Source organism: Uloborus diversus, chromosome 3, assembly GCF_026930045.1.
Source record: "Uloborus diversus isolate 005 chromosome 3, Udiv.v.3.1, whole genome shotgun sequence".
NCBI classification, from domain to species: domain Eukaryota; kingdom Metazoa; phylum Arthropoda; class Arachnida; order Araneae; family Uloboridae; genus Uloborus; species Uloborus diversus.
Window position 1 is genome coordinate 133303999 of NC_072733.1, and position 15069 is coordinate 133319067.

The 15069-nt window shown below is 32.1% G+C and overlaps 2 protein-coding genes across 2 annotated transcripts; one reads left to right on the forward strand and one right to left on the reverse strand.

The window, feature by feature from the left end:
- Nucleotides 1-1018: 1018 nt before the first annotated feature.
- Nucleotides 1019-10895, forward strand: LOC129218950 (uncharacterized). The gene is made up of 4 exons (XM_054853270.1): nt 1019-1300; nt 3543-3735; nt 9744-10578; nt 10883-10895. The coding sequence occupies exons 1-4, from the start codon at nt 1019-1021 to the stop codon at nt 10893-10895; spliced, it is 1323 nt and encodes a 440-aa protein (XP_054709245.1).
- A 1871-nt stretch (nt 10896-12766) lies between these two features.
- LOC129218465 (uncharacterized) lies at nt 12767-13783 on the reverse strand. The gene has a single exon (XM_054852744.1). It carries the CDS (start codon nt 13781-13783, stop codon nt 12767-12769), a length of 1017 nt encoding a protein of 338 aa, XP_054708719.1.
- Nucleotides 13784-15069: the final 1286 nt, after the last annotated feature.

A 15069-nucleotide genomic window follows, 5' to 3' on the forward strand; every position in this document is an offset into this window, starting at 1 on the left:
ACGTAAAATTTATATTCTTATTCATTGGTATATACAATTGGTACGTTCTTAATAATTTATTACATTAAAATGTATTATAGCAATAATCAAAGTTAGTCAGAGTCATCTTCCATATCACTGTGACAGTTAATGCAAACAAAAAACAAAGAGTCTTCTTTTTTGACTCACGCTACGTGAACCCATTTCTTGCAACGAATACACTGGATCCACTTTCTTTTGGCTTTGACTTAGAAAAGGTGTCAAAGCAATATAGGCAAACACAGTCTTCATCTTCTTCCTCGCTTGGTACATTGGCATATTTAGTTTTATTTTTCTTAAGATGGCGAAATGTCTTCTTCTCCCTTTTTCAACCACAAATAGCTGAGGCTTCAGTTTGCTTTCCTATTTCATTTTTTAAAATGACCGTGTTGGACTTTTTCTTTTTTTGCTTCTTGCTCTGTTTGAAGAACGTTTTTGATAGGAGTATCCGTTAGAATGGCGGTTTTTCGTTTTTTCCTCCCCTTGCCTGTGCCTTTCCTCGGGGCAGCCTTTTCAAATGGTCTGATTTCTTCGGGGGATGGAAAATACTGTTGAGGCAAAGAACCAGCTACTGTTGCACCTTCTGGTAGCCTTAATTGTGGTTGACATGGTTCATTGAGAATAATTGAAAAGGAACTGGCTGGACAATGGAGTCCCTTCACCACTAGAGGGCCGCAGACCGGATGTCACGTGTCGACTATGATCGCCGCTTTGTTTACATACTTTCGTATTGAGTTCTACCTGGAGTTTGCTTTGCTTAAAATACTTACTATGTGTTAGCTTAGAATATTTAGGCTACTTTTGTGATTAATATTCTCGTATTTATATTTAATTTAATCTGTAGACTTGTAATTTGGGTTAGATTGATCTAGTTAGTGTATTATTTAGTGTTAATTAGAAATAGAATATAACTTTGTGATTAGATTATTTAGTCTTAGTTCTGTAGTTTAAATTGTTAGGATTAGACTTATTTGTTGATAATTTAGGCTTTGTAGACTCCATGGCTTCTTCTATTGTTGATAAACCATTACATTTGGTTAATTTTACCAATTTTTCCATAATGGAATATGCGGAACAATTTCCAGCACTAACTGGAAATAATAGTGTCATCACCAAAATAAAGAAAGGGTCTTTATTATTCAATGAAAAATTTGTTAGTAGGATTTTCTTTCTTGAACCGACTGCTGACAACTCGTTCTTCGAGATATCAGCTGTTGTAAAAGCTGAAATGAAAAAGAAGGAGACTTACACAGCAAAAGTTAGGATTTCGCCTGAATGCAAGGTACGTTTTTGTTATTCTTTATTATGCAAATTATATATCTTTTGACACTAAATTTATGCCTCATCTTATCTGTGTTTGTGTAATCTGTTTTACGCTTCCTTTACCTCAAGTTAGAACACATTGATTTTTGTTATACTTTTGATTGTTAATTGTTCTTTGCATAGAATAATCCTACTACTAAGTTAAAACAGAAATGTTGAGTTTTCGTTGATTGAAGTTTCAAAATATTGTTAATAGCTCAAACAGATGTTTAAACTTTGTCAATTAAAAAAATAGTACTAATTTCTAGTAAATAGCATTCTAGATACAGATGCAGTCATATGATAAAACAGTCAAGCAAATTTATATCCTGAAGACATTTAATAACTATCCTTTATAAACCATCCTATGAATGAATCAGGGCTGTAATCAAACTTCTGTTTTCGTAGGGTTCTACCTAACACATTTCTTGTGAAATCTATATGATGGAAAAAAAAAATTGATTTCATTTGAATATTGTATTAATTTTTGCTACAGCAGATTATTTAAATGAGGAGTGTTGCTTTAAGGCCATTAACATGAGTAAATTTTAAAAACTTATATAGCTATTAAATAAAGGAAAGAAATTTGATCTCTACACAAATTCACTTCTGTAAAATATATAGATGTATCTACTCGTGTATGCGCATTTGAAGCAATTCTTCTAAAATCCCTATATTTTTGACAGTTATAAGAAATGTTAAATATAGAGTTTTACACTTTTAAATGGAAAGAATTTTGATATTTTTGTTAGTGTCAGATATTCAAAACTTGAAGGACAATGCTGTGTTGTTTTGAAAGAGAGGATGTTTATAATAAGTTTTCCAAAAAAAAGTATAGTAAAAAGAATTTTTTAGGGTAGTTTTAAGGAATTGCGGATGGGTTTGAACTCTGAAAACTCACCCCTTAAATACTGATGAATATTGATTGTGCATGCATTTTTCACATTTCCCCCCATTTCTGTTAAATTGAAGCAGATAAATAAATTTTCTACAGTGGTATTCTGCAATAGTGCAAAAGATACAATTTTTAGCTCTTTTGAATCTTTTATACTTTTAAATCCCACCATACCCCAAAGGTGCTCATGAAGTAGTTTATATTACATTACTTATCCAAAGATGTAATGGTCACTTGCTTCATGTTGTAACATACTTTCAAATAGTTGAACCTCCATATATCTATCTTCCACATATCAAAATTTTCTATGTATCGACATCCCAGAAAATTTCTATATTCATTACATAGAAGATTGTTTCTGTGTATCAAAAAAATCTCTCTATATTGAATTTTTTTTCGAAACATTTGTTGATTTTTTTTTCCACTTAAGACTTTGTCTCATAAAAAAAAGGTTAGGGGAGAAAATTATGTTCGCTTAAGGTTGCTACGAAGCTTGAAAAGAATGTGGGATTGAGGGGTGTATACTGTCTGGCTTTCATGAGAAAAGCACTCGCCGTCAAGTCTGAGCCCGTCAACTGCCATAGAAATGAACTTCGTTCATTTTCTGCAAGGGTTAGCAGGAAGGCTTTTTGGCGCCATTTCCCCACTTACCTACTCCCCTTTCTGCAGTCGTACAAATTTTTCCAACATTAAGCTTCCCTTTTAAAAATGTGATTCGCCTCGTTGCTACAGCAGTAGACAGGCACAGACATTTCATCGGTGGCTTTTCTTGTGATGGTCGGACAGTAGATAGGCCGTTGTTTTGTTCTGGAGTTCTTAAATTCCCCCAAGTTTATTTCAAATCTTAGTTGTAACCAGTAACATTGTAAAATCAGTTTCAAGTTATTCCTTTTGTCTGTTGATTATCATTCCTAGTCTTTTTAGCTGCAATAAAAATCATTTAAGTGAAGTAGATTGATTTTTTACTTTTCTCTTGATTACGATTACTCGAATCCCATAATGTTGCGGATCAAATTGAATTGCCGAAGAATGAAGATGTATGAAGGCGCAAAAATTTAATTTCTGTTATTTTTTTTTAAAATTAACTTTCATTTAATCGGATGCTCATATAAGTTAGAAATTTGGTTTCATTCACAAAAATTAGCTTTAATTTTAATGTTTTAGGAGATTTTTAGTATAAAATAAGATTGTTTCTGTACATTAAAATTTCTATATATCGAATTTTTTCCGGCAATTCTTTGATATATGGAGGTCCGACTGTAATACCCAATGATAAACATATATCTAGATTGTGAGGTAATGTCTAAAATATTCTTTTTTTTTTCAGGTTCTTAATGCTAACTGCACATGCAAAGCAGGAGCAGAGCCTTCCGGTTGTAAGCATGTGTTTGCTCTTCTTCATGCAGTTGAAGATTACTCCACAAAAGAGCTGTATGCTGCACCTACCGAGCGACTCCAGAGCTGGCACCAGCCGAAGTCCGTCACTCTGAAGCCAGAAAAAGCATCAGATGTGTTTAAGGGTGCTCTTCACTGAGAGTCTGAAAGCTTCGGATCCAATGCTAACCTACGGGGAAAGTTAAAGGTTATTTTACAATATTCCTTTGAAGTTTTCGGGTCAATTTTTTTTCTGAGTATTTTTCAAGCCTATGTCTGTGTATATTAGTTTTTACTTTTTTGATACGTCCATTCTTCGATTTTTTAAAATTCGAGAAAAAATGAATTTCTTCGAAAACGAGGTACTGTTGGACCTTTCGCTCTGTAAAAAAGCTGCAAATCGTGCTATCGAAATTTTAAGAACGCCCCAACACGCAAAATATTTCCAGCTCTCTTTTGAGACTAAGTTTGAAATGATGCGACCATTTCTAAAAAAATATCGGAGTTCCAACCATCTGAAATATTTTCGAAAAAGCTCAATTTCTCTACTAAGCCACGCCCTTCACTGGTCCCTCCTTTCTTGAGGGGAAAAACCGGGTGAGGTGTATAAGATTTACGATCATTAGCGCAAACGACCGTTTCCATTTACTACTCCCCTCTTTTCCGGAGGCATTTTTCAATGAAGGAATGAATGAGTGCTTTTGAAAGTGAATCCACATGCTTGGAAACATCTTCACGATTTGATTTGTGTTTAGAAAGGATATAGTTTTTAAAGAGTGCTTCTGAGATAATTCTTGTGAATTCTTGTGCTAAATGACCTCCTGAATCCAAATATGACCACCTTTTCCCATTCACACGTCCCGCTTTTTTGGAAATGTCGCCCGCAATTTTTTTCAGTTTTTGAGTTTCATAGCCATTATTTTTATTTGGAGGGGAAGTTATCGTTATATTATACATTAATACTTTTCTGAGGGGCTAGAGAGGTGCTACGTTTGTACGCAAGAACATATGAAGGAAATTGGTTAACTCATGGGGGGTATTACCACTTATTATATTTTTAAAATCATCAAAATCCATCCTTTTTTCTAGGGGTTTGTTTTACAATTTTTTCCCTTATTTTTTGGCATGAAACCAGAGTATAGGACTCACACCTATAAACCCTATATCCGAAAAAAAAAATTTCACGTTGTAAATTTAAAAAAAAGGAAGTATCGCATTTTGCGTAAAGTTGCATCGCAGACCTTCAGTGAAGAACCTTTTCGTGTTATTCAAATTCATTCACGGATATAATTAAGATTAAAATTATCTTAAGTATGCTTATAATATAGCATTAATGAATATTTCTATTTCTGGGGATGCACTACCCCCATTACTTTTCACAACATCAAGAAGGCATAAACAATGGAGCTGGTGCATCCAAAGAAAGATAAATATGTATATTAATGCTACTTTATAAGCAAATTTAAGGATGCTTTTCACTGAGAGTCTGAAAGCCTACGGATCCAATGTTAACCTGCGGGGAAAGTTGGATGAAGATTTTACAAATTCCTTTGAAGTTTTCATGTAAATTTTTTTCCGAGTATTTTTCAAGCCTCTATCTGTGTCGTGTACTTTTTCCTTTTTTGAAATATCCATTCTTTGATTGTTTAAAATTCGAGAAAAAATGAATTTCGTTGAAAGAGGTGGTAGGTACTGTTTGATATTTTGCTCCATAAAAAATCTGGCAAAATATTTCCAGCACTCTTTTGAGACTTTGTTCGAAATAAAGCGACCATTTCTTAAAAAAAAAAAAAAAAAAAAAAAAAAACCGAGTCCAAAACCGTATTTTAGATACTTACTAGATATTTGGATTCTATTTTTGTCTATATTATACTATGTTACTACAAATGTAAACGCATAAAATGCTTTCCACAGCTCAACAAACATTTTTGAAAATAATTTCTCGAGCCAAACTCGTAAAAAATTCTTTACAAGGTATGTACACATTGATCATGTAATTCATAATACAGTGAAATCCAGTAACAATGAACTTCAAAATCGGGACTGAAAACTTATTTGGTTGAAACGGGTACTTCGTTATACTGATATACGTTGTAACAGGATTTCACTGAATTTTTCTTTTGAAGACTTTCTAAGGAGAAAAATGATACATACCTGCATTTCTTTAAAGCATGAATGAGTATAAAAAAATTGTTTTAAAGCAGGGTTGGGTTCCCAGGGTCGTGACCCCAAATGGGGTCGTGTAGCGTTTCTTCTTCGGTCGAAACATTATTCCTACCACAGTATAGTTGGGGGTGGATCGAATCTAACATAGCAGTTTTGTAATGTAGGATCTAACGTAGTTTTCACAATGTTGCCAGGTTAGGTCCACACCTTGCGATACTTTACTGACATGTAGGCTACGTGATCACAGGTCCTTTACTTAGTCAAAAAAGGGTCGCAACGTGCAAAAGATTGGGAACCACTGGTTTAAATTTACAGATAATTAGAGAACTGATGGGGGAAGGGGGAGAACACTGACCATTTTGTTTTTAACTGGATGAATACACCATGTTCTAAGAATCTTTCGGTAGTCGTGTTACACTGAAATTTTCATAAGCTCAGACAAATAATTTGTCTGACGTCTAAAACATTTCCCCGAAACCTAAGGTTTTTCAATTTTAGCCGATCTTTATCAATATATATTTGTGTGTATGCACTGTGCAGTCGCGTCTGTTCATAGTGAAGTCTAAGGAACCGAATAACAATTTCGTATATAGCCTCAATTTCGCTATAAAAAGGTAAACAACAAGAAGGGAACTGAACCATAAATACGATATATACGGCTTGAATATTAGTACGAAAAACCAAATTTCTAGTTGAATTTTAATTCAAAGTGTCAAAGGTCAAAGTTTTTTAATATCCTGGATAAAAAAACAAATACATAGCCACAAGTTTTCAATCAAGCAATGCATTTTCTACACTTATAATTTCTTTATATATCTTTTACTTGTGCTTTTAAGACGTTGTTTTTGACTTTTATCTATTTCTTGCACAAAGCTCATGCTTTTTGAAGTGCATATTTTATTTACAATTTACACATTTAAAAATTGAAGCTATTTTGGAACACCCGATTTAAAATGGTGTTAAAGCTTCATTGAAACATTATCATTATTTAATATTATTCATAAATGGGGGGAAAAAATTCAAAAAAAAAAAAAAAAATAATAATACCAAACAGAAAAGAAAGAAACATTTAGCATCCAGCCCATAGCTTTCATTTGAATTTTGACGTCTTGAATTTAAATTATGTTTTTCACAATCACGAATTGTGGTAGAACCCTACTCGTTGGGTTTCTTATTTCTACAAATGGTTCCTATCAGAATTATATTTGTAAAAGTCATGATTTGAATACAAGACGTCTACATTCAAATGAATTCCAGGGGCTGGATGCTGGACGTTGTTGACTGAATGCTGTTTTTGTCTGAAAAGTATTGTGTAAAATCGAGAGGGTCGGGAATAAGTAAAATTGATGGCGGGGACATGAACTTCACCGCCCAGGAGGAGGGACATGCTCGCGAAGACACGTGGAACAGACGAGTTTGCATTAAAAGAATAGAAAATTAAAGTCGAAAGAACATCAACTACGGACAAGTGAAAACAATAACCAACTGTGGTCGCTCAAAAAAAGAATATATTTGGTCTTGGTCAAGCAATAAGGTATTCGAGGGCGAATGATTGGTATTAGTCTCACGCAACTTTGCGCACATCTCTCAACTTTTGTTGATTTTAAATGTTAACATTTATTGACATAGAAATTACACTATTTTAATGTAAAAACGTGCAAATTAAATTACACTTGTTTCGGGGTTATTAAGAACATCTTTATCAATAGAGATAGATACATGTGTTTCTGCCTTTTACATCATTCAAAAAGTTTTTATTGGGCCTGACAGATTTCTCTTCCACGTTCTGGAGTTATTTGAGTTACCCTAATTTTGCTAACAGTTTAAAATTTCTCCGGGAAGTCGAGAAGAGATCAAAAAAAAAAAAAAAAAGAAAAAAAAAGAAAAATTAGAAAAATTAGAGCAATAAATGTTAGTACACTCAACAATTTATAAATTATGCTTCATGAATACTTTTATACAAAAAGAGAAAAATTAAATTGAAATATTTTTAAAATTTAAAGGATAGTATACTAATGTGTGTGATTTGCAAATGTGGAATTATATTTTCAATTCTGATATTTTTTTCTGAATATAAATTACGTATGTAAGACATTGTTCACATTCTTACAAGCAAACAATTGACGTAAATAGGGAATATTCCACGTAATTGTTACGATTGTTTGATTGATTGCAATAGTTTGCATCAATGAAAGCTTGATTGAGTGCAGCTATCAAGTTTAGGACTTCGTTTGCACGAAGCTGTCAACATTGTGTGGTAATAAAGAGGTTTCATTTAATTTCGAAATGCGAGCATGAATGAATTTTCTGAAAATTATGCTTTTAGCCGTTGCTTTTCTCACCATAGTATCCGCAGAAAGGAAAGCATTTCTGATTATGTTTATTGTTATTATTACTATTTTGAATCGCAGAAAGCAATGCATAACTAATGTAACCAAAAATTGAAAACCGTTAGGAAAAAAAAAGACCTGAGAAGAAAAAAAAAATCAAAAGTTTTAAAAAGTTATTCTATTCCTCCTAACATTTTGCATTTGAATAAGTCGAAGTACATTGTTCCAAGTGTACTGCAAGTAAACTGCAGCTTGTATTTTTAATTTAAGTACATTATTGCAAGTAATTCCCTGTTGCTCGTGTAATTCCACCCACGAAATGTATTTTCAAATGTTCTCAAACATCATATAACTGCTGCTTCGAAAATACACTTCAATAAAAGACTTACCAACTACTTATTATTATAGCCTGTTGCACTTTTCGTCTAATGCGTAAAATATTATTATTATTATTATTATTATTATTATTATTTTTGAAAAAGAATTTCAATTTTAAGAAGTATATTAATCATTTAGTCTTGTGTATGCTGCTCTAGTCACCATGCTGATTATCTATGTTTTTGCGGGATGATTTGTTTACTGATAGTAAACAAATGCAGCCCTGCGCATGATGAATCGCCAGAAAAATATAAATAAATATCTAAAACAGTAATTGATTAATTAACAAAAATGTCAGTTCAGCGTTGCATATCCTCCATCGAATTGCAGAAGTATTCCTTTTTCGACCATACATATATATACATATATACTAAAAATAGCGGGATCCCCCCTCCCTCTTTGAAATGTAACCATATCCTAATATGAAATTGTTTTCTGATTACGACATTTCTGCCGTTCTCACAATAATTAAAAATAAAATCAGCATCGTTCCACCTCTTGACTGTAAATATCCGATAACCGATATGTAATCTTCCCTCCTCACCCCTCACCCTTTTTTTCCGGGACTACACCACAGGTTTACACTAAGCTTATACCTCTTGTTATATATATATATATATATATATATATATATATATATATATATATATATATATATATATATATATATATATATATATATATATATATATATATATATATATATAATCATATCCTAACGCAAAAAATTGCATTCTTTAATTAAACATCAGACAAGAAACTAATTAGCTTTATGAACGAAATAAGATTCGGACGTGGCAATTGAAAACATCGTTTAAAAAAAAAAAAAAAATAAGACAATCGTTTTTCCTGTTCAATTTATGATAAATTTTCTTTTCATTCATAAATTTTTCATGAATATAAAATCTGGGAACGCATATCCAAAAAAAAAAAAAAACTTTGTTTCAAAAATTACGGCAGACCCTTTGGTACTGACTTTATTTTCTGTTCTGTTCAACCTTCGCATCGGTACTGTTCAAGTGGGGTTTCGGCCGCCAGCTAATTTCCTTGATTGCTCTTCACGACGGGGGTCATTTAGGGGTTTCTTTCCCTCCAGAACAATGACAGCTGTGACAGGTCACGTGTTCCTGCCTTACATCGATTACCGTCCACTCCATTGGCTGTTGAAGTGTCAATCACTTGATTCAGGTTCACGCCCATCGTTCAAGGAAGAAAGTCATTTACACCCTAACTTCAAAGTTTTCCCTCACTGAAGAGCAGCCTTAAGAAACCCAACCCAGCCAATATGCAGCTCAAAAACACTACGTTCAACTGGTCAGCACTAAAGGACACAAACATTGCTTTAATGCGATGCTGCAATGATAGTGTGGAAGTACTGTACAGCAGAACAATACCGTTGCCTGCCATTGCTTTTGCGGGAACAAGCTCTGTTATCGATGAAAGCAACTTCAAAACTAAGGCAGAGGAACTTACGTTTCATAAACATTATGTGTATACAATCAATTCTATGGTTGAACTTGAGAAAAAAACGATGTTGCAAAATTCCGATGAATGGAGGAATATGAGACTGAAATACATTACTGGCTCAAGTGTGCACTCCGTTTTAACAAGAAAGGCCGATTTTGAAAAGCTTGCAGAGAGTATTTTTCATGACAAAAAAAGAGACTTGTCAAGAATTGCTGCTGTCGCATACGGGCAGAATAAAGAGGGCTTCGTGCGGGACAGTATTAAAAAAAAATATTTCCAGTATACTATGAGGAGGACAGGATTAGTTCTCAATCCAGCATTACCATTTTTAGCTGCATCACCTGATGGACTTCTATTTCATAAAGAGGATGCAATGCTTTTGGAAATAAAATGTTTATATAACCCGTTAAATCTGAGCCTTGAAGAGCTATTTTCTACTCGCGGCAGCAGCTTTTGCCTTGCAAGAAATGACGGTGTGTACAAGCTGAAGCATAAACATTCCTATTATCGTCAAATGCAAACGCAACTGGCAGTGTCAAACCTGACGAAGGGGCTCTTTGTATTGTATTATTCAGTTGATGGACATGATTATTTTCATGAAGAAGTAATCCAGTTTGACGCATTAGAATGGGCCACCTGGGTTATAAAGCTGAAAGACTTTTTTTTCAACTTTTATTTTCCATTTTTATGTAAAAATAATTACATTTAAATCATTATATTTTACGTTATAAAATTAATATGTTCTTAAATAGTTTTGTGGATTGGAAGCGGCAGTTTAAGTGTATGAATCGGTGTGCTGTAGATGATGTTTCACACTATTTAATTTTTTATGAAATGCATTTTATATGGGGTAGTAAATTAGTATTTAATAAAAGGTAAAAGTTCTGTAAATGAATAACTATTTTGGTGTTTATTAAATTACAACAGTATATTGCAGCAAAAATTTTCTTAGCTATGTTTCTTGAACCTTCTGATAAATGAATTCATTTTATTTTCCATTGAGATACAAGTTTGGTGTTTTTGAAACTTCTTATGGTAGCTTTATTGAAAAAGATCCTGGGGGCATAGCAATGGAATGAAAACATTGGTAAATAATATAATAGTCTCTCAACTTACACGTATTTCACAAGAATAAGAAAAAATAGAGTAGTATAGCAAAATGAACGGTTTGAAGTTGATAATGTAAAATAAAATTTGTAATACTTAGTGTTTCTGTGAAACAACAGGTTTATATATTCTTTTCAACTTAAGCTAACCTAAGTATATTGTCGCCTCAGACTTTTAAACCTAGAGAAAACAAGACTAGGATATCCTATTGTTGTTCTGAGGCAACAATGTGCAACATTTTTTTAAGCAATGAAGACTGGAAACCTTTAAAAAGTTACAAAGAAATACTAATATATTTGTTATTTTTACATTCAATGAGCAGTTTTATTTGATATTGATATCAATCTATGCCTATTTAGTGTAAAAATATATTTTTTATCAATTTTTAAAATGTAGAAACAATTTGAATGAAAAGTGTTTCACTCCCATTACTTTTTAAGGGTTACAATCTGCAAGGTTCAAGTTCTGAAAAATGTTATAAAAATTAACTAGATTTGTAAAAGATGGAAATTTATACATTAGTTCACAACATTTTTATAACAGTTTCGGATGTTTTATTCAATGAGATTTAAATATCATGGGAAATACATAAACAATTGGTAAAAATAAATAATTATATTCATGTATGTATGCAGGAAAATAAATACAATATTGATATAAAACATGGATACACTAACATTGGAACAAAAGCTGAGTGCATTGGGATTAAAATATTTTAGACTTTGCTTGAAGTAAAGGAAAATTTGAAATTTTGGCTCTTATAAATAAAATGAGAAAACTTCGAGTGAACTAAACATTGTTTTGTGTTCAAATCGTTTCAATAAAAAATGGTTTGTTATCAAAATTTCACCAGCAAGAGATTATTGAAAGATATGAATTCAAATAATTTCATTCTAAAAGCAGAGACTTCATATAGTACTTAAAGGCAAGTCATATTTTCTTCTTTATAAATTGAACTAAGCAGATATTAGAAATATGAAAATTAAAAATACAGTAAATATGAAAGCCAGGCTAACAAATATGTGCAAAACATTATGTAGTCAACTCACTCAAGTTCTTCAACCTAAAATCTGCAATTATCTTAAATCTGCACAAGATTAGAGATGCATACGATGAAATTTCCAGTCAAACTTTAAACTGGAATTAAAGATAGAAATGACATTGCAAATGTTAAATGCTAAAAAGATGAACCCAACTCTTATTATAAATTTTATTTCGAGGTTTGATTCACATAAATATAATTTAAATCAAAATTCATCAATAATTTTTATGCTTTGCTGAGTTTCCTTTTTTTTATAGAAACATTTTTCTGTTATTGATGTATTAAACTCATTTCACCATTCAGATATTATTGGATCATCATATGTGTATAATATATCTGAATTACATAGTATGGTTTTACACCAGCTAAAAGAAAGATAATTTTTAAAAAAAGCCTTAATTAGCAAAAATTTCAAAGGAAAAAAAACTTAAAACTTGTAAAAATAATAAATAGTGTGATCTAAAAATACATAAAACAAACATGCTTTTTAGAATACTTTGTATTGGGTATTATAATGCATTGTTTCTTTAAAAACAATGGTGATAATTTTTGATAAACATATAAACAAATCTCTAAAAAATAGTGAAATGCACAAATCGCTTGGTCCCAAGCTATGTGTATTTGAGAGAGTTGACTATTTAAAACACCTACCTTTTTGAATGACATAATTCAATTTCCACTTAACTTTTACTCGATTAATGGACCCCCAAAATTTACAAAATTACTTGCAATAAAAAACACTTCATTAGCATTGTGTAAAGCTGTATAAGGCAAGTCTCCTTCAAAATATTTAAAAAATTTTATTCTCCCTATAGCCCTCTCAACATGAACTCGGTTATTAGAGAGCATGTTATTATTTTCCCTCTCTAAAACTGGAAACTGAATTCTGTCACCTAAAAAGGTAGGTGTTTTTAATGTACATTGCTTTGCCTGCAATTCTTTATCAATACGAAAGCCTTTGTCAGCCATGACCATGTCCTCCGGTTCGAGCTTTTGTAGCATACCGCTACGAATAAACAACTCCTTATCGGAAATGCTACCACAGTATAAATCTGAAACAAATGTAATAGCTCCAGAAGGTGATATGCCTATCATGGCTTTTAAAGTGTTGCAATTTTTATAGTTACTAAATGTAACTTGTTGCTGAGCAGGGTTGCTGGGTTGCTGGATCTTAAACTCGGTGCAGTCTACAATTACCCGGCAGTTCCGATTCTCAGCCCGAATTTGCTCAGGCATGTGTGATTGTATCAATTCTCTACTTGGCCAAATGTTAAGTAGAGAAAGCTTTTGGTATATGACAGTCACTACATGAGTAAAATATCGTGACACAGTCGTGTCAGAAACTTTAAAAAGTATGGCCAAGAACTCATTAGTGATACCAGTTCTCAACTTCACCATAAATAGGAAAAATTGTTCTGACTGCGACAATTTTGCATTTTGCACAAGATCTTCTTCAATGTTCAAAAAATTATACAAAGCAACAAATCTGTCCTTTGTGAATCCGGTTACAGACCTCATTTGTTCATCATTTGTAATATTGTCTGCAGCAAACTTTACATTACATTCATGTTCTCTGCATTTTTCCAGTTCTTTCCTCAAAAAATTCAATTCATCAATTATTTCCCAAAAGCCTTCGGTCTGGGTACCCTTTGAATTATTATTTTCCCTGAAAAAATATAATGATACGTACATTAATACATGCATGAACATAATGCATACAAGCAATGCAAAAATATTGAAATTTTTTTAGAATTCTATTTTATATTCATATACAAGCGTCTCTTATATTCCACATACTTCTACAACATGGTACAAAATTTGCGACTATTATAACACAGATTCAATATTACACGGTACAAAACTTGAACTTAATACTATACGGTTTTGATATAAAACAAACTTTAAAAGTTGGAGTTTTATTTTTGTTTTATACACTGTTAAAAAATGGATATTGAAACGGATATGAAAAATTGCATCTGTCTCTGGCTCGAAGATTTGGTTTGTCACACACTAACTTTTAAAAACTTCCATTTCCTCATCAGTGTTCTAAGATCAGAAAGATGAAAATTATTTTGTTTCCAAAATATTGTAAGAAAATAACATTAGGATTAAACATTAGCTAAATTTGCCAAACAATAAGTAAAAAGATGTAGCCGAAACAAATATGAAATAAAATAAACGCAATAATTCTATTTAATTCTATTTATTTTATTTTATATTTTGTTTCGCTGTGGCTGCTTGTGTGCATAATTGCTTTAATTTGAGGTATGTAAAAGAATTAAGTTGTATTGTTTATACTACTTAAATCTAATTTTGAATCAGTATCTTCAGTACTTTGTCTTAATGGGCATTATGTCCCCCTAATAAATCTGTTATTGGCATTTTAAAAATCAAGCAGGTTCTCTCAATACTAAGTGAAATAATCTTATTTTTTTAATTTCAAATTAAAATCGAATAACTAAGGTAAACACACCAGTAGTGGCCAGTGCTTCAGTAGTGGCCACTTCAAGGTTTATGTTTGAAACACCAGTACTGGTGTGTTAACCTTTCTGTATGTTTATTCCTTTTAAAATATCACGATTGAATTTTTGAAACATATTGAGACGGTGAGAAAGATATGTAAACATATTCATTAAACTTCGATGTTTTTCTGTCCTGCTAAAACTTTTCCCCCAATTTTAGCTTTTTTGCTAAAGAACTTTTGAACTCAGCCTAAACCCTGGAATTAACCATGTTGTACGAGGAACCCATGTATATGGAATTACACACATACACAGGGTGTGGTAGATAAGTAATCAGACTCAGTCTAGAAAAACAAATGCATTGATCCGATTTGTACAAAATGTTAATATTCTTCAAAGTAGTTGCCTTAACTTAAAGATTTTTGACCCCCCACCCTCTTGTTGTGATAATGACCCGCTGAAAAGCATAGAAAATTACAAACCACAAACTGATTTTATCAGTAAAATAAACATGAAATGATAAGTTTT

What these genes read in the sequence shown, in the direction of transcription:
- LOC129218465 (XM_054852744.1), bottom strand. Translation starts at nt 13,783, where the DNA reads ATGCATGTATTAATGTACGTATCATTATATTTTTTCAGGGAAAATAAT.
- LOC129218950 (XM_054853270.1), top strand. Translation starts at nt 1,019, where the DNA reads ATGGCTTCTTCTATTGTTGATAAACCATTACATTTGGTTAATTTTACC. An exon ending in GGATTTCGCCTGAATGCAAG is followed by an intron (nt 1,301 to 3,542) that starts GTACGTTTTTGT and finishes TTTTTTTTTCAG; the next exon opens with GTTCTTAATGCTAACTGCAC. An exon ending in AGCATCAGATGTGTTTAAGG is followed by an intron (nt 3,736 to 9,743) that starts GTGCTCTTCACT and finishes AACCCAACCCAG; the next exon opens with CCAATATGCAGCTCAAAAAC.